A 20,878-nucleotide genomic window follows, 5' to 3' on the forward strand; every position below is an offset into this window, starting at 1 on the left:
ATGGAAGCGGATAGGCAGGACTGGAGTGTTAGCACCAGTACTGGATGTGACAGCAGGCAGAGGAGCACTTAGCAGCTTATTCAGTGTCCGATTCGGATTCCGGCAAGGATCCAAGCATGGAATGCTGCCGTCGGGCAACTGCTGGCACACCGCTCCTCTTTCTGGCTTTCCTGCTCCTGGTAAATGCCTTTTCATTTCAATACATCGCTATGGCCATTTAGTCTGGGTGCTGTTGTGGTGGTATGTACGTGTGTGTATGTGAGTGTGTGTGCCTGTGTATATCTTTCTCTTCAAACGCCAGGTAAAATAATTTACATGATTTAAAGGAAGAAAAAAAAAAAAAGCTTCTTGCAGAATTTTAACCCCAACTTCCCAAGCAAAATAAAGTCTGCAAGACTTTGTGGGATTAGTTAGAGGTAACTAGGAATACTGAGACATACTGAGACATGGACTGTGGGACATACTGCATGGAGTTTGTGAGCTGAGGGCTGTATAAATGGTGGTGTGCATGCTTGGAATTTAGGTAACAGATGTCCTGAAATCAAACTCACTCACTGAAGTGTTCCTGGAATATTTTTGAAGGATGGGCTGTGAGGGGCTTTCCCCCACTACCTTTTATGGGTCCTCCTTCCTCTGTGCACATGTGCTAGGGAAACAGGTAAAAGAGGGAATGAAAGCCTCTCTGTGGCCAACCCAGATTATAGCTCATAATTACGGCAAGTCATCTGTGGATACAAGTTAATGCTAGTATTTATGAATTGAGGATTATGGTCTTTGATGTCAGATCTGCTTTTGAAGAAGAAGAAAGTGCTGACTCTTTGTGCAGCTTCTTTCCACAGTCCCAGTGATAAGATGCTCTGCTCTGGAACATCAGCACACACTGCATTTTTGACTCGAAGTAAATGTTCCGTTGTGACTCATACTTGGTTTTATGGGCAGAAAATGAACCTTTACTGTCCAAAAAAAATCTACACTCAAAATATTAATAGCAATGCACATTTTTTTAAAACCAGAGTGTTCTGGGCAGGCAGCTTCGTAAACCTCATCTGAAGGTTTGATTCCAAAATTTGCACACACTGAGTCCAAACAAACGTGCTTGTAGCTCTCCCTGTCGCATTTATGGAGAGCCAGCCCTTCCTCAGAAGGTAACCAGGCAAGAAGGGAAAAAGGGAAAAATGCAACGCATGTATAGGTTGCATTGATTCATCGAAGATGAAGGGATGTTTGTTCCGGTTAGACTCTGACAAATTTGATCTGCACTATAATTTTGAAGAAGGGGAGCAAGCAATTTAAGCACAAATTTTAAAACTCCAGGAAAGCTCATCATCAGAGAGTGATTAAATATGTCAACAATTCCACTTCTGATGTGCATGATTGTAGCCAAGAAGTCGTAATGCTGCAAAAGCTGTAAATATAGAAGTGTATTTTCAAGTTCTCATAGAAACTTAAATGCAAACTGAACTTTAAGTATGAATGGACTGTACGTTTTTAGCTGTTCTGAGGAATATAAAAAGCAGAATGTTTAGGTGTGCTTTATGACGAGTGGGGCAAGCAATTTATGAAAGGTGTCTCATTTTTTCCATGTGGGACGTGTTACTTATATACACGCCATTGGTTTGCCTCGTCTTTCCCTCTTTGTATTTTTTTTAAAAGCAGGGGTTATTTTCGCATTTAATTACATCATGAAGCAGATTACCGGTACACAGTACTTTTTTGGTATCTTCATAAAGAAGTATGATCTCATTATACTTTGGAAAAACTTTCCCATTCAGGAATAGATTGTTTTGCTACCCACTGGGTAAATTGCATTATATTTCTCTTTGATATCTTGAATATTCATATATGTGTTTGAATATATAATGACGCTTATATGGATAAGAAGGAGTGTTTGCTTATTTCAGATTTGAAACGTAAAACATTTCATTTAAATTACAATAATTGTATTATGAGGATAAAAGGAAATAAGACCCAGGTTTGCTTTATACCTGTATTTAAATGAATTTGGATTCTGAGAGTTAGGCTAGAAAAGAGAGAACTGCCTGGTGAGCGCCAAGATACATCCCTGTGCTGAGTAATAACAGCGTTAGTAGTACCTGCCGTGTACCGTGTGTCTGAATGTGCCAAACACGAGGCCAGTTGTTTGAAATGCATTACCGTGAATCTTCACGATACCCTTGCAAATAAAGCATCTTTAAACCCATTCTACAGATAAGGAAAAAAGCTTATATTTGAACTCAGAGGTGAAATAATGGAGAGAAGATAGCTCGTTTGCTTTGTACTGTGGTTGTAAAATGTTTAGCCGTGATGGAAGAAATGACACAGGTTGGTCTGTAGTCTTTGTCGGAGGTATTTAGGCTTTTTGCCTCATCTTGGCCGATAAAGATGTGTACAGCATTAAGGGCACTTGTCACACGTGCTCATTCACTGTCCCATTTAGCTTTGGGGCCAAAAGTAAATTATTGGCCCAAGAGAAAGTGACGTCTAGCCTGATCAGTAGTTGACTTAGAACCGGAAGTGTGACATTTTCAGCTCAACCCTTTTGTCTGGATCAGGAAATTGAACTGGGTGGCTTGTTTTTCCTATAATTGTTTTATACATTATAAGAGTCTGTCTACTCTTAGAATTAACTTAAGCAATTTTTAAAGATTCCTTTTTACTTACTTGGAAAACAGCCTGTTTGTTTAGTGGCAAAGCCCAGTTTCTACTTCAAAACAGCCTTCATATCACTGATAGCAGAATCGTCTGTATCATGACTTTGTTCCTGAGTGTATACAAATATTGTATGCTGTTCACCCTCAGTTTTACCAAAACCCTTTCCCACTGGAGCATTACTCCTGAGACAATGAAGTGCCTGTGTCTTTTATATCTATTTTTGGTCACCACCCACATTTTCATGCAAAGCTCAAACATCGTAGACTTCTTTTTTTTTTACCCTGGACACAGTAGGACAGTAGTGCTGAGCAAGAGATTTTATTCTGATATTCAGGTCAAAGTAAGCCACATAACCCAACCTTCCCCATCTCCCCACCCTGCTCCCCTTTTCCCTTCTCCCTCCTTTGTCCCAATTGTTTAGCTCAAAAGGAATGTGGCAAAAACCATGACCGGCCATTGACATATGTGTCCATCCCAACTTGAAGTCAAATCACTTCTTGTCAGAAAAGCATTTAATCAAATTTGCATTTGCTTTTTGTTTCTTTTAAGTGGTTTTAAGCTGCTTCGCCTGCTATTGTGGCAGTTGCAAGGGTAGCACTCGGAATTATAATAAAGTACATGTGTTTTTCTGTTGAATTTCTCTTTCTTCTCTGCACTAATTTATACGTGGAAACTAGTCAGACACAATAGCCCATTCCTTTGGTCGCTCTGGCACTCTCCTCCACTATTATCTCAGTGGATCTATCTTGGATGGCGAGAAGCACCATTAGCTTGTGGAATGAATGTTAAATCCCTTATTTACAGCAGACTGTGGCCTGCTCCAGTAAGTGTGTGTGTGTGTCCGTCCATGTGCATGCACAAACACCTTTCTGTAACTGCTTACATCGATTTCTTACTCTTATGCCTACGTTGTCTTTAAGTCAAGCTTAAGGATATTTCACGTACATCTGGAGAACGTAGTGAGGCATTTCTTTAAACATTATTAACTTCATGTTTTTGTGACTTTTTTTGTCTAGCCTTGGTCAGCTACATTTTTATTTTCTCCTGTTTTTAGCATTTCAGTCTGTTTCAGGACGACTTTCTGGGCCCCGTTATTATTGTCATGTGAACCAGTTCTATGGCTTCATATAAGTTGAGGGAAGTATGTCCAATAGTGGTCACTAGTGAACTACAAAAGAATCCTGTTACACCAGGCAAGTTTTTCCTTGAAAGACTCTGTGGATATATTAAAGACTTTTGAAAGAAAGAATGAATAAATAAATGTATTTGTGCATTTATAGGAGTGTTAATACATGTCGGCTCCCCTTTACCATATGTATGAATAAAATGGAAAGCAAATCTCTAGCAGACCACGTGGTAGGCTATTATTCAAACCTAGGAGTCCACAGAGTTCATTCTTATATCTTTACAACATTGTGCAATTTTAATCAGTGAAGTGTGATTAACCCCTGTCCTTGCTACTCCTTTTTTAACCCAGTTGGTTGGTCCATTTTGCACAGGTTTTATGTTTGCATGAAACATGGTTTGGTATTTTGGTTCTCCCCTTTATTATGGCTTAATCAAAATATAATCTTAAACTCATTCAGGAAAAAACACAGAGTCCTGTGAATTTCTGCATTTCCCCCAGAACCCGGTAGAGTGTGTTGTATATACAGGCATCGTAACCATTTGTGAGCTAAATTCAGAGAGCAAAGGATGTAAAGAGACTCACATGATTCTCTAATTCTCCACATGTTCAGGGTTTTCTGACTTCATGTATATATCTCATTTTTTTGGTCAAGTGACAGCTCTGCTTTTAATTTGTCTATTTTAGGTTCCAGGTCTAATTATGTAAGTTTCATTCTCCCCTTCCCTCCTTGTGCATATTCTACTGTTTCTTGTGGTCTCCTGAGTAGAGTGACCCAGGAGTGACCTCCTTGTAGCAGGAGGACCATAGTCTCTTCTTGAGTGAGAGCATTCCTTGACTCATCGTGAATAACCTACTGGTGAAGCATGTTGAGATAATCACAGGAAAATGTGTCTAAATCAAGTTTGAGAGTCTTGCTGTTTTTACTAATTTTCTTCATCTAGAGAGCTGGCTTCAAACTGTGTTTTCACCAGAATGAGACAAGTTCATGTCATCTTCTGTCTGCATCATAAAAGCTATACCATGTGGTTGAATTTTGGCTTGATTGGCAGGACTGGCTCACGAGCGGCTTAGGACTGGCATAGCAGAGGTGATGTAAGTCCGAAAGGATCCTAATTGAAATAGGCCAGCACAGCTGTGTGGGGACCCTGCCTGCCAACTGGGTATGCTGTTGCTATCAACCCCTTCTTTCCATGAGCTCAAAAATAAATGACTAAATCTCCCCAATTCCTGAACTTCAAGATGAAAAACTACGTTGAATAAAGCTTAACTGTTCTGGTTTCTTCTCCCAGGGACTTTGCTAACTGGGAGCACCCAGCATGTAGGGCAGTTAGACGTTTTTCTGGCTGTGTGTAGATGTCCCAATGGTAGTAGTCTGCAGACAACAGTGACCTCTGGCTTTTTGTTTCTTGTATTTCCAGAAGCTCAGTATTTCTAAATCAGTTTGAATAGTTTCCTATACTTGTTAATAGTCTCTCTTCCAGTCATAGAAATATATCTTATCTCAGTAACTGTTGTAACCTTTATTTGAAGAAAAACCGTCACTTTTGTTTGACTACCCCACCCTAAATTCCACCAATGTATAGTCAGTATTTAGTAGTCGTTTGTCAGAGGCGTACATAATTCACTGTATTCTTGACAATATTTTTAAATGTAATTTCTTCTAGTTCTTGTGTTTCCTTGTATTTATTTCTCATACTGTACTTAGGTTTTTGTCTAGTCAACAAGGTTGTGGGTGACAGCAGAGGGAGTGACGTGTTTCTCCTACCTTTATCAGAATGCCTGGTCTCAGTAAATGTGTTGAATGAATGAATAAATGGACGAATATGAATGACTTGGTAAGAAAATATAAGAAAAGGGTAAAGCACAAGTAGCAAGGGGAACATGTGAACATCCATTTCACATGTGAAGCATTTCACCGATTCTGGTTTTAGTAAGACCAAATCAATAAGCCTAATACATTCAAAAGAGAAGATACATACTCTGTTTTTCTTTCTCTCCACACAATGAAAAACAATTGAATGAAGATCCTTTTTGCCATTGTTAATTAGAATGAATTTTGCATGTTTCATATCTTTTTTTAAAATCCATTTAGTTCTCAAGTATTTTTTCCTTTTAGAAAATTTGTCCTCAGGAAGAAAGTGATACTTATATTAGCCACAATTTTATAAAATTGGAAAGTTTCTCATTATAGCAGAGATAATGCTGTGGATTCACCAAAAATTCATTTCTTTTTACTACTGGGCACAAAGGTAAACTTTATTTCACAGTTTTCTCTGTAATTAGTTGGTGCAGTATGATTGAGTTCTGGGTCAATGGAATGTCGTTAGAAGTGGCATGTGGCACTTCTAGGCCTGACATCTCCCACATAATCCTCCAAGTAAGCAAGAACTCTCTTTAAACACCTGCTGGATGCAGAGGATCCAGTAAAGAACTTCAAGACTCTAGAAAATAGTCAAGCCACCGAATGGAAGGCCTCATCCCTGAATGGCTACATGGAGCAGAGCCCCACACCAGCATGCCAGCCAGTCTCACAGAATTACATTCGTGAACATTCGTTTAACCACGAGCAAGCAATAAACCCTCGTTGTGTTAAAACACTGATAGTTGCGGGAAGGTGTTCTTTGTCATACTGAAAACCTTTTTAAATAACACTGCTTCACATTTAGATGAAATGAATGCTTATAAGTAAGTACCAATACCACTTTCCATTTATTATACGAAAAAATTAAAATAAGGACATGCCATGTCACCCTAATGGTGGTTTAGTCTTTGTGGTTTGCAACTTACTGTATACCTAGAGTTCTCTAAGTACTTGCAGGTATGTGGAAAAATGGGGAAATCCTTTTTTCAAACAAAATCCAGGAGTGGGTGGAGCAGTAAGAAATAAGAGGGGTGGAAAAGGCAGGGCTCTGGTAAACAGTTGGAATCCCATGGAGCAGAACAGGACCACACAACCTGGCCAAGGACACAGAACCACACAGACCCAAGGGGAAGGCAAAGAAAACAGAAAAGGATACCAAGAAGCAGAAACTGAGGCACAACACCAGTGCAGCTCCAGAGATGTCAGAAAATAAAGGAGTGAACAAGTGACAGAGAGGGGAACAGACTCATACACGCATGCGCGCACACACACACACACACACACACACACACACAAAACAAACAAACAAACAGAACTTATAAAGTAAGACATACTTCTTGAGTATATCTAGTCTCAATCATCTTTGATACATCTTTCTAGGAGGTGTCCAGGTGTCAGGAAAGAGCCCTGGTTTTAGAGTGTGCCCATCTGGGCTCTAACACTGATTCCAGCCCTATGATCGTGACCCAGTCACATAACTCGCCGAAGCTATTGTCTCTTCATCCATGCACGATTGTCCATCTCTCCTAACTCTCCAGGATACCTTGAGAGGAAAACGCAGCATTAGATGTTGAAGTGTTTTGTCAACTCCAAAGTACTATAAAATTTCAAGTGATTACTTTCATTCATGTGAAAATCACTTATCTATCACCAACTGTATACCCAACACAGAGCCAAGCTCCATGGAAGATAATTTAAGGCACAGACCTTGCGGTGAGGAGCTTGGAAGGTTGCTGGACATTCTGTTGTCAATTTTTTTTTTTTTTTAATTTTCAAAAAACTCTTCTGTAGGGAATAGCTTTGTGATGTATATAATTGCTTTCAATTACCCCACAAGATGGCTCATTTTGCTCTCCCCCTCCTGCTTAGGTAGTGGCGATTTAATCCTCTCATCCGTGTATAAATGTAAATTATGGCTTCCCACAGATTATCAGTGTATTATCTTCATGGATATTATCAGTCAGTATTTGACTTCAAACATTAAATTTTTTTCCGATTTCTATAGTTCAGAATATCAATTCGTGCAGCAGAACACACTATAACAGTGTCTTAGTTAAGATAAATTCTTTGGGAAGAAACTTTTCTCAAAGCAAATATTTATCATTGCAAGAATGATCATTAACTGTGTGCAACCAATATCTAGGGAGTTTTCATCTGCCCAGCATCACTGGGGCATCGTGATGGCAGACTTCAATCTTACGTAGTTTCTACTGCATTGTGCTTATTTTATAATAACCAAAATCCAGGCAAAAAATAAGCATATTCCATTTGGAATTATAAGTCTGTAAGTGCAATTAGTATAGTAGGTTGCATCTCCCTACCTGACTAGATTTTTATCTAAAGTTCTTATTAAAATAAGTTAATTACAAAAAACCCAAAAGGCCTTGTGCATGGAAGGGGGGGATAGTTCAGAGAAAGGGAATAGCAGAGAAGTCACGCATGTGAGCATATGCCATTTATAATACTGGAGACTTATTCCACTTCTGAAGCAAGAAATTGCAGGACTCTAATGGTTTCACCACCTGTGAATTATTTGGGTGCACCTCATAAGCGGGTTCTTTCTTCTATTTGTTTAAAGGAATAAGTGGTATGTTCGCCAATTCTACACTACATTAACTTTCACAGAGTTTCCATTTTCATCTTCATTGCTTTTTCAGATTTTTTTCCGAAGGTTCTGCCCTTCTCCAACTAAACTTTTGGGTATTTTCCCCTTCAATTTTCGTCCGGGGACTTTCTCTAAGTCAGTTCAGTCTGTTGGCATAAACGTTAGGACAATGGAGGGAAGGAGAGTGATATCCTAAGACATCCTGACATAAATTCCAAGAGCACTAAAGAAATGAGACAGGAAATTATGAGCAACCTATAATAAATTCAAACTGTCCAATAAAATAAATAGACCTCACTTTGTTCCCTTAGTAAAGTATGGTAGGGTGTCTGATTTCTCAGCCCACTTCACCATTTGAAGTCCGCCAGAATATTGTTCAAATACTGTACTTCATCAATAGAACCAGAAATGAAAAAGGGTAATGGAAACAATAAGAACTCCTACTGTTTAGGTGCTGCAGTGAGATTTAGAAGAAAGCTTTTTAGCAATAGTCTGTTTTTTTTATTGCAGTTATTATAACCATTTGTCACCCAGACCAGGTGCCATACACTTTTACTTTGGGGCTTGTACCTGGTCTAAGATAGCAAACATGCTTTGAAATTACTGTTACAGAGTGAGTTTAATTGACATTTGGGTTCCCAGGACATAGATTTATTGTGTTTTCAAATTAAAAAGAATCTTTGAGGTAGCATAAAATGTGACCTCAGTTGACTGGGACCTCTTTGAAGGCAGGACTTTGGTTTTATTTTGTCTTTGATATCTGTATATCCCCAGCACCAGACAAAGAGTTTGATTTACAGAAAATGTTCAATGTAAGTCTGTTGTTTGAATAAATGAATTTATCACCTATTCCAGCCCTTTGATTTCACAGATAATTGAATTTAACATATAAATGTTTGCAAAGAGATTGGAGACGTATTTGCCAGGAACACCTAGTAGGTAGGATCCAGAGCCTGGAATATGGATCTCTTCCCTTTGAGTCCATACTCCTTTGAGAAGGAGTTCATTCTCTTTCTGTTATACTGTATGGCCCCTGAGGACCTTTGTATAAGAGTCAGCCGAGCCGGCCTTGGTAGAGAAAGGTTGAAGTGTTGAAATGTCACATGCAGTGGAAACCGAGGAAGCAATGAAGCTGATGGAAAATCATCTTGAGTTAAAACTCGAGGATCATTGTTGGTTTATAAACATTGGGGTGACCTGGCAAGAAGAGGGGACTGAAGTCTATGAAGTTTATGTCTTGCCCTAGACCTACACATATCAATAAGCTTCATTTCTATTGCTCTCCATATCAATGAACAGTGTGAATGTGAAATACAAAATGGTGATGTATATGTGAAAAAGACTTCATGGGGGACCTTGCACATAGTAGGTCTCCAAGAAGTGTTAGCTTCCTTCCCATCCCCCAGTGCAAAATAGTATATTCATTGAGAGCCTGCTGTATATCAGGCCCTGTGCAGGGTACAGGGTATACTGTGTTGAACAAAACAGACACGGTTCTAAATATGGGTCTTTCTACATGTAACATCAGAAAGGATTTGAGATCGGGATTGGGGAAGACAGGCATTAACTGGCCAGTACGTTCCATCGGTTTTATGTTGCTGTCATGATATAATTTTCTTTAAACTGTATACTTAACTATTGCTTATGTAAGGGCATCTCTGCCTAAAGAAATAGACACATTAATTCATTATTTATAGTGATTCCAGAAAGAATGTGTTAGAAAAACTCTAAAACTCTGAAGATTTATATTTAAGATCACTTCTTTGAGCTATGCCTTTTTTTTTCTTTTTTTGTTGGAATCCTCTTTTTTAGTCATACTGAAACCGAAGCTTAATGAGTGTATTACTTGGTCTCTGTTTATTTGATACATAAACACCTGTCTTTTCCATCTTAGAAATATGCTCAAGCAGGGAAACCTTTACACCAGCCCCTCATTCAAGTGAATAAAAGACCAGTCAACAGCATATAGAGCACTAATTACAGTAGGTTTTTCCTCAAAAGGTTTAGCTTGCTCTGTGGAAACCATTAGTATGAAGGACCTTTAGAAACCTTTAAGCATCACCTGGCAACCAGTCAGCGTGTTCTCAGTTCTCTGCTAGGAGGGGTTCTGATTTTCCAACACCTCTGCCATGTCCCTGTGACCAGTCCTAACCTGCCTTAGTCCAAGGCAGGCATTCTTACCCCTGGTAGTTTGCTAAATTTGCTAACTTCAGTTTGGTGGTGCTGGGACTCAAACCCAGTCCTTTATGTCCATTTTAGAGTTCTAGATAATTGAAAGAAGTGATTCCCAGACCTTGGATGTCGTAGACCATTAAAATTTCAAAAAGAAATAAGATTGTATTTGCAGGCAGGCGGGAAGTATGGAAAACAAAATTTCTAATGTTTTAATTTTATTAGGGACATTAATAAAATAAAGTTCTATCACCTGTTTCATAACTGAAGTAATAATAGTTAATAATATAGAGAGTGCCTGCTTCAATGTGAGATATACTTTACATATATTAAGTTATCTAATTGTCCTAACAACCCTAGGAAGTAGTTATAATTATTTTTCCCATTCTACAGATGAGGAAACTGAGACACAGAGAAATTATATAACTTGCTTTTGGTTACTCAGCTAGTAGTGACGGAGTGCAGCTTTGAACACAGGCAGGGTTCACTCTTGTCCCAACAATGCCATTTTGTTTCACCAGCGGTGTAAGAAATGAAAGGTTATTTGAATAAGCCCAAAGTTTCAAGTATATAATTTCAGAAGAGAAACTAAACACATTTAACTCTATGGAAAACTAACCAGGGACCTTATTGCTCTCCTTACTCTTCATATCAGTGAAAAATTTTGTTAGACTGACCTGCTCTAAGCCAGACAATTTCCCTGGGACACAGAGATGAACGAAACACAGCCCCGCCCCCGAGGACGCTCACAGATTGTAAACAAAGTTTTGAAAAGATAACACAGGGCTTCCCTGGTGGCGCAGTGGTTAACGATCCGCCTGCAATGCAGGGGACACGGGTTCGAGCCCTGGTCCGGGAAGATCCCACATGCTGCAGAGCAACTAAGCCCGTGCACCACAACTACTGAGCCTGTGCTCTAGAGCCCACGAGCCACAACTACTGAAGGCCGCGTGCCTAGAGCCCGTGCTCCGCAACAAGAGAAGCCACCGCAATGAGAAGCCCGCGCACCGCAACGAAGAGTAGCCCCTGCTCATCGCAACGAGAAAAAGCCCACGCACAGCAACGAAGACCCAATGCAGCCAAAAATAAATAAATAAATTAAGTAAATTTATTAAAAAAAAAAAAAAGGTAACAGACTGAGGCTGAGTGGAGGATATAAGATGCCACAGCAGCACAAGGAAGAAAATGAGAGAAGGAATTTGGCATTTATTTGCTGCAGCGCCCCAGGCTCTGTGCTCGGCAGAGAATCACTCAGCCTCTAGGTGGGTCAGTGAGGGTGACTTAAAAGATGGGACATTTAAAGTGAGCCTTAGGAGATCAGTGGAGGTTCACCAGGTAGACAAGAGAGGGAAAGGGGGCATTAGGCAGAGGGACCTGCCCGGGCAGAGACACAGAAGAAGGAAAAAAAGTTGAGTCCAAGGAGCTGTGAGTGAATCCCAGTGGCTAGAGCATAACAGCTCCTGCAGGGCCTGGCCTGGCATGCCATGCCTGGGAGCTTCGGTCCAAGTTTGTGTTTTAGAAAGACAGCTGTGCTGGCCCCACAGAGGGGAGAGACCCCGAGAATGGAGGCTGGAAGGCCCTTTGATTATGACACCACTGATAGTGAGAAGCCATGAAGACGGCAGCAGCCCCAGTGATGGAAAAGAGGGGGAAAGATCCACCTATACGGCTACATAGTCACTTGTAGGAAAAAGCCCTGTGGTCCTCTGGGCTCAGAGGCTCTTATAGCACCAGCTGTGGGCTCTGTCGGTCCCCCTGCTCAGCAGACAGCCTGTACCCTGGCACTGAGTATGTGCTCAATTGTGTGCAGAAGGAATGCGCGAAGGAGTGAATGAATCATTGTATTCAAGGCTTCCCTGTTCAATCCCTTCCCTACAGTCAGAGATTTTTTTTTTTTTTTTTTACTAAATTATAAAAGGCCTTCTGGAGTAACAAATGTCTGAGTCTTTAAAACCTGAAGAACTTTCTGTCATTCTCTCAGGAAACAGAGAGTTCAGGCTCAACCTTTCTGAAGAGATTTCCACAGTCTCAGTGAACCTTTCCAAATACATAGAGGCTATTTCAAAGGGGCACTCCTGCACTTTTTGGAAAGCTGTATGACCTCACGTAACACAGAGGCCATCGTGGGGAGTCATTTTTGTACTTTGGGGTGATTATTGTCCTCAGAGACGGCAGTGTTTTCCCACTTGTGGTTATTTATCTGATTTCTCACCAGACAGTGCTTTATTCAAGTCTTATTCATGTCACAGTCATGAATCTTTGCACGGGAAGCCAGCAAATATCTTTGCCCTAATTCTTGCAGCGCTCCACATTAGCTAAAATGGGCTCCACATGCGGAGTTCCCTTTGAAAGCAACTGAAACTCCAGTAAAAGATGCTGCATTCAGTGTCTAAATTTAAGTTAGCTGCTCTGATGGAATAGTAATCGTGGTCTTCAGAAAAAAAGTCAAACCATATCTGAAATTCATCAGTTCATCATTTTGTACTAAAAGCATAATGCGACTGAACAAAAATAACCCACACGTTTTGTTAAAGAAAGTGTGAGTTAAATGTCACATAATTATATTCTTTATATTTTTTCTTTATGAATCCAGTTGCTAAGGCATCAGATTTTTAATCAGCCATTGGAATCCTGTGGGTATATCATTTCTTCTGCTCCTAATTAGGAATAGTCTCCAATTTACTTAGCATTAGTACAGAATTGATTATAGCTTGGCCTCACCTCATAAAGTAGACTGACTTTGGAACAGCATCAAACAGGTATTTATGTTTTAAAACGTATGGTCCTTCTGACTTTCATTCTAATTTTCGACATTTACTACTTTTCCTTTCCTTCCTTCTTCCCCCAACTCGACTGCAAACAACACAGAAATCTCGTCAGACTTAGCAAAGGGGAAAAATGTGATTTTTAGTGTCTTCCTATGTGCTAGGTACTGTGCTACTTGTTTCTATGTCATCTCAGATAAGCCTTACCACATCCTCGTATAGCTAGGAAAACTGAGTACTAAAACCTAAAAGGTGGCATGAATGCCTCCACTTTTAGTGTATACGTACTCAATTCTTATAGCAAACAAATTATATTAAAATATGCAGTACAGAATATTTTCCCTGTTGTTGGAACTATGTTATTTGGACTGTCAGCAGGAGCCTCCCCAGCTTGCTGAGTGATTTCCACGGTTTCAGAAACAAATTCTTTAGAGTTCACTGCTTGTACCGTATTTCATGGATCCTAAGATACATAATTTTTCTGATTTTAGAAACTTTGACGTGTCTTATCATTGACAGCAGGTCACTGTTTAATGGGTGGCTCTTTTTTTATTCTTAATGGTACATAAAATAATGTGACTTCAATCTGTGTCATCTTGGATTCGGTGGAAGGGCGTACCAGGGTCTCTCCAGTGTTTAAATGATGGGAGCAAAGCTTGAGATTCAGTTACAGAAATAGGATTATGGACCCCCGACCCTCTCGTGCCGTTCACAGTCCTCTGATGCAGATGGCTCCTGTCTTTGCTTGCCAGTCTGAGACATCGAGAGTTTGTACCTTGAGCTCAACTTACTTCTGTCCCATACAAAGGTCAAACCCCCTTACCGAAGATCTCTTTTCTTCTTAATCTAAATGTGCCTCAGTATTTTCACCTGTAAGCAATATAGTATAATGTGGTAGCTGCTGATCTTTGGTCAATATCAGAATCAGCTGAGCACCTATTAAGATTATGACGGCCCAGGATTCTCTTGCTTACTTCAACGGGCCTGGGCCTCTGTGTACGTGTTTTTAGCTCTCCAGGTGATCCTGATAAACACGAGTTTGAGACTCGCTGGTGTAGCTGTTGAGAGCAGGAATTCTTGAGCCCGACTGCCTGGACTCGAGTCCTGGCTCCACCCGTGTAACCTTCCTGTTATTTTCCGTGTCTCAGTTTCCTTATCTGCAAAACAGGGACCAACAACAGCATCTACCTCAAAGGATTATTGTGAAATTTAATCAAATGAGCCATGCAACCTACTTAGCCCAATGCCTAACACATGTAGCAAGTGCCCAATAAACATCACGTTTCATTACTCCCTTCCTACAAGGCTGAACTTTTCTATCTCATTCCCAGAAACCAATCTCATCTTTTCCTCGATTCAGGGCAGCTGACAGCTTTGTTTGGTAACTCGAGTCTCCCATGTTATCTCAAAGAATAGGACTGAGAAGAAAAACTAAGATTCCTTTTTAATGAGCAGGGGGAGGTCTGGAGTCTGTTGAAACCAGGGAGTATAAAACAGAATAAGGATAAAGGTAGGTTCAAAAAAGTCACACTGTGAGTTCACTTGTAAACGCTTGCCTAATTCAGGGTTCTAACCCTCCCCTGCATCCAAATCACTGTAGGAACTGAGAACTGAAAAATGTCTGGGCAGCCTCCAGGTTCCCTCACACAAGAGATTCAGATTCAGGTGGCCTGGGGTAGGGCTCAGACATGGGCGATTTTTCTCGAGTTCCCAGGTAATTTGAGTATGCAGTCAGAGTTGATAGCCATTGATCCAACTGCATATTTAGAAGATTCTAAACACCTCTCGCATGCACAAAGAGACCTGGAAATCTTCCAGTTAATAGGGTGTAGTGTTAGCTGAAGTCTAATCTATCAGCCATTTGAATGCATAAATTTTTTATTCAGAAATAGGAACCGTGCACATTTTGTACAAGGTAGAAATTAGAACCTTTCTGAGCCTGATTTGAAGAAATAAAATTTAAAAAACCCAGATGCTCTGAGGGTATCCAGTCTTCTGCATATACTAGTCATATAATCTTTTATTTTCTTTTTCTGGATGGCCACTGTAATAGATTAAGTATCTGATCTTATGTTCCCCAGCTTTCCTCAAACAGCTAAGTTTAATTCCTGTCCAGATGACTGACTGACTCTTATCTCTCCTTATCCCACTTACTTAGACATAAAGAGATTCTAAAGTCCTCTTACCTGTTGCGGAAGTGGTTGTAAGGTGGATTTCTCTCTTATCCTTTTTAGAGCACTCTCTATCTGCCAACCTTAGTAGTCTCTTTTTTTCTAAAATGCCCATAAACCTGCTATGCCTGCTCTAGGGATATTATAAGGATCAAACAAATATGTGTAAGCACTTTGAAAACTGTAAAACTCCCGTTATATCATGCCCTGCTCAAAAGCCTTCATTGGCTTCAGCTGTCAGTCTACTTAAGGAGCAATCCCTCAGCTGGAACTCAAGGCCCTCTCCCAGACCACCATTCCAGCCTTGTCTTTGGCTGTTCTGACACCCGGAGAGCCACGCTGCAGGGGAACCGATCTGCCAGACTGGAAGCAGACTGAGGTACCAGTTGTGTATTATATAGATGACAGTAAGAAGAATCTGATTTAGGGCGCTGGCAGCTGGAATGGAAAAGAGGGAACAGAAAGTAGGTACATCACCAAAGTAAAATATCTGGTACAGCTAATTGTTTGGGTATATGTGTGTGGGTGGATGGGTAGGCTGGGTTGAGGTGGAGAATGGAGAGGCTGAAGGTAGGGGAAATGTTTTATAGAAATGTTTATATATCTGTAACTGGGTTAAGAGGAAGGACTGCTAAAGGAAGGATTGGGGACCCAAATATTGAGTTTGGTTTTGGACATGTTGAGTTTAAGGTACTACGGAGGCGTCCAGGTGAGTCGAAACAGAAGCCTGGAGATTGGGGTAGAGACGTTTTTGTCTCTCGTCTACAAAGAGAAGAGTGCAGGCAAGGGAGAGTGGGTGAGATCAACAGGAGGGTAGAAAGAAGAGCAGGGGCCAAAGGAAAGAATCTTGAGGATTTCGGCATTTACTAGTCAGTATGAGTAAGAAAAGGTAGGGGAGGAACCGGCCAGGAGTCACTGCCAGCAAAGCCAGGGGATCACATCCCACGGGGAGGCCTGAGGGAAGGTCTTCGGATGTGGTGAGTTACAGGCTCCTGATGAATTTCAGAGGAGACATCACTCAAGTGGCAGGGCAGAAGGCAGATGACTAAGCGTTAAAGAAATGGAGAGTATTGAGGAAGTGGGTTCTGTGCGCATGGATTAGCCTTTCAAGAAGTTTAGAAGTGAAAGGAAAGGAGGCAGAAGACAATTTAACGCTTACCACTAACAAAGTGGAAAGTGAAGGCAGGAAAGCACGAAGCTGGAGCCGTGAGATAAAAGTGAGCTTGTTTTAATAAAAAGAGGAGAAAGTGCTCTCGTCTTAATGGCTCGAAGAATACTGATAGCAGCCGTGTGTGAAATTGATTTCTGAGGCCCAGCACCAGAGACAGACAGGCTGTGAGGCCAATGGGGTAGTAAACCATGATTTAGCACCTTCGCTTTCTGTGCTTATTACAAAACGGGCTTTAAAAAAGATGCCTGTGGTTCATCTCGGTAATCTTGATATTGTCTGTGGCCAAGATCCATTTTAATATATTCCTGAGGCATTTTAGTGATTATAACATTACTTGAAGCATCCGCCTGTTAACTTTTCACATTACTAACCATGATTAATGCAATGCATACATTGCATTGCATCCCTACCATTAAATAACATTGAATGATACTGCAGGAAAAATAATTCCTCTTGCTGAAAACAAAATGATGACGGACTCAAAATGCTTGCAACATTGAAAGCAAAAATTAAGTTTTATGAATTCTCAGGGAAACTCTTTGCTTCTACTTTATCAAGCATTGAGGGTCAGAGAAGTGCTCACGAGATTCACAAAAACCATATTATGTTTCATATGCTAATAAACATTTATAAAAGGTTTCACTGATGGCTCCTAGACATTGTCATTTAATTTACAAATGAAAGACTGCATTACTTCCCATGTATACAATACTGATTGATATTTTACAACTATGATTTCAAAATGCTAACAGTACAGGGAATTTAGCCAGCTCAGAAATACAAATACTTTTCATGAACTTGACTGGGAGATAGAGACAACTGGTATATACGCCTTTAATCACCAATATTATATTCCATCTCAATTTAAGTAGATCAGTATTGTTTACAAATAATGACAAACTATAACTGACTGAGAAAGACAAGTCCTTTTAGAAAACCAAAGTCTTTCTTGCAGTGATTTAAAATAAGGGACTTATTCTACAGTCTACTCCCTACAATATTACAGAAAAATTGTAGGCTATTTATGAAAGACAGCATCGTTTCACTAGGGAACGTCTGCCCTCATTGCTGTAGTTAAGACAACGAAAGCTGTATGAAGGTTACTGACTCTCAACTGTTATTGATAAAGGACTTAATAATATGTTGAAAATATATCTAGAAATCAGAATATCTTTTTAAATAACTACTAGAAGTTATACTTGTAGAGAACCACAATAGCAGTTTCTGTTTTGATACAAAATAAATTATGTCATGAAAATTACTGATATAGCCATTAGTAGAAACAGCATAAAATGAAAAACCATTATTCTTTACCACCTGGATAGGAAATAAGTCAATACAGAAACTGAAAGCCATCATATAAAGCTAACTTTTATCTCATTTGGGAAATTTTTGCTTACCAGTACTTAGTGATTTTTAAATAATTAAATAATACACATTTATCAACAAAAATACAGTGTATACTTTAGCATTTTTTTTTTTTATTATTCAGGAGTCAATGATTTGACAGAGGTTCTGGATGCTGATAATTGTATTGTAAAGGAGTCCCCATTAGAGATTATTTGTTTCAAGAATTACTTTTAATGAAACGATTCTTAACAGCTGAAGCCGTAGGATCATCTCTACTTGAATTAGCAATTTAGTACTGTCAACATTTTCATATTTTAGAACTTTTATTTTTTAAACAATTTTTATAGCAATCCTGAGTTAAATTGAGCAAATGTTCATGTCTCATCGCCAAGTTAGAAAATTTATTTGTAAGTATGCTCATTTAGAATTGTAGACATATTTATGGCTAGGGATGTTTCAGAAAGTATCTGGCCCCAAATCCCACAATGGCCAAGTCCTGACCCTCAGCCTGTGTCCCTCTTTAGAAGTTTTGCCATCAGTATTATCCATATCTGTTCTGTGATGCATTATAAAATTGCTCACAAAAAAGTCAGTTAAACACTACACATCCATTGAACATTGATCTCTGTATCAAGCCCTGTTTTAGAAATTAGGGGTGTCAAAAGGAATTCCCTTTGACACAATTTAATGAAAATACACATTAATTAATGAAAATACAATTTAATGACAGTACAGTTTAATGACAATACAATTTAATTCATCTTTTTTTACTTTTCTATTGGTAGAGGCCTATGCCTTTGGTCAAGTCAGGACTCCCTCACCCACCCATCCTTGTTCCCTCCTCAGCCCAGCACACTCGTCTCCACAAAGTGCTGCTTCCCAGGTGCTGCCGAAGGACTGACTATTGTTTACTCAGTGATGAGGATTCTTTGGCAGATAAGCATCTAGGATTTGAATTAGGCTAAATTAAGGCAAGATGTGACAGGTTAATCAGCTTTTAACATTTTGGGTAAATTTCAAGTTGGCGTAAAAAGACACGTGGAGAAGCAGAAGTGTGATCATCTTTTTCTTCCATGCGTCAGATTAATTTTTTTCCTCTTCCATTTCCTTACTTATCTGCAGTTTCTGCATATATATTTCCCCCCTCTGTCTTCAGAGAATCTGAATGTATATAAATGAGAGTGAAAGCTGACATCGGTTGTTAATTAGACACTCAACTACAACTTGTCCTGGCCTGCCTTGCGTTAATTATGCATTCAATGAATATGCACTGAGACCGATTACATGTCCGGCGTTCTACGAGGCACTGGGGGTACAAAGGCATGTTCATCTTTGTCATGGCCCTTAAGAAACACACTGTCCATTCTTTGGGATAGATGTATAAATAAGTAACTACAGTACAGTGGCTGACAAATGCTAAAATAGCCGTGCGTATCAAGTCCTAGCAATATGTTCAGAGTATACAGGAGAGGCAGTGATTGATTTTGCCTGGAGATTAGAGAACATTGCACTAGAAGATGGCGTGGGAGCTGCAGGAGCAGAAGTATACAAGTCGAAGAAAGAAAAGGATGCAAGGAACACGGAGAGGAAGGCAATCTAGGCAACAGTAGGCTCATGAACAGAATATCAGAGGTGCCCAAGCAGCTTGTCTGACTGAGCAGCAGTGCCCTGTCACTGGAGTGTCGAGGATCTGAGTGACCAGGAGCGACAGAAATGAGTCTAGAACGTTGATTTAGGGTCAAGTTAGGAAGGGTGTTGGATGCCACTCTAATTTGGACTTTATCTTATACTCGGTGGTTCTTAACCTTTTTTGGAGAACGTGATGAAAGCAATAAATCCTCTTGCCAGAAGCTTAATAATGACACACATACACCAAAAATGTTGCATACAGTCTCTTGAGTCCTCACAGCCCATCTGAAATCTATTACTTGATGCCACCAGCTCTAGGCAGGTAGTGGAAACACAGAACCCCCTTAGGGAGTGAACTTTAGCTCTGCATTCTAGAAAGGTAACTGGCAGCAGTGTGGAGGACAGACTGGTGGGTGGAGAGGCTGAGGTCAAAAAATCAGATGGGAAGCCTACTGCAGAATGCCAGGCATGAAATGCTGGAACCAGAATTAAGGCAGTCAAAGTAGGGATTGGGGAGGGTGGGAGTGGAAGAGAGACATTTCAGAAGTGGAAGTGATGAGACTTGGTATCTGATTAAATGCAGAGAATGTTGAGCAGTCAGATATTTTGTTGTTGTTGTTTATCTCACTTCCTCAGTAGATTATAAAGGAAACATAAGCATGCGGGATTAGAGCTTAAGATCCATGAGAAAGCAACAGGTTCTTCCATAAGCCAAGAGGCAGAGGGCTATGCGGTAGTGAGCTCTGCTGATACCTACTGGGAGACGCTGAGAATCGAATAGGGAGCTGTTGAAATTGGTACACGTGGATGGGAGACAGTCATTTCGAAGCAGCAAGTTAGCTTGCTGGTTACCGCCTATGCCTTGCTTACAAGGCTTCCTGGCCCATGTTGAGTGTTGTCCTTGAGTGTTTAGTCAGGTATAGATGCGAAGGAAATCTGATGATGATTGGCGTCAATGTACATTAAGCAATTATGGTGCTTCTGGATTGCTGGGACGCCGGGTTGGTTTGCTTTACTTTAATGATGGAAAAGGATCATCAGGACCATAAGTAGACCCTCAAAATGATTTACTGCCATCCTGCAAAACTCGTGAACCTGTTCCAGTTATTCAAACTGCTACCTATAGCTACAGTTACAGGTTAAAACTAGAGGGAATGTTATCTGTTGAAGATACAGAGATATGGTAATTGAGAGAGCTGTTGCTTTTAAAAATGGATCTGAGGGCTTCCCTGGTGGCACAGTGGTTGACAGTCTGCCTGCCGACGCAGGGGACACTGGTCCGGGAGGATCCCACATGCCGCGGAGCAGCTGGGCCCGTGAGCCATGGCCGCTGTGCCTGCGCGTCCGGAGCCTGTGCTCCGCAACGGGAGAGG

General features: G+C 40.3%; 1 protein-coding gene across 1 annotated transcript in view; it reads left to right on the forward strand.

Moving 5' to 3' along the window:
• The first annotated feature begins 116 nt into the window (after positions 1-116).
• The window catches only part of ADAMTSL1 (ADAMTS like 1), a 453,014-nt gene continuing 432,252 nt past the window's right edge, over positions 117-20,878 (forward strand). Inside the window, exon 1 of the mRNA XM_024760471.1 lies at positions 117-179. Coding sequence (XP_024616239.1) covers positions 117-179 — 63 coding nt within the window. The remainder of the gene's footprint in view (positions 180-20,878) is intronic.

This window comes from Neophocaena asiaeorientalis, unplaced genomic scaffold (assembly GCF_003031525.2).
Source record: "Neophocaena asiaeorientalis asiaeorientalis breed wild unplaced genomic scaffold, Neophocaena_asiaeorientalis_V1.1 scaffold174, whole genome shotgun sequence".
Classification (NCBI taxonomy): Eukaryota; Metazoa; Chordata; class Mammalia; order Artiodactyla; family Phocoenidae; genus Neophocaena; species Neophocaena asiaeorientalis.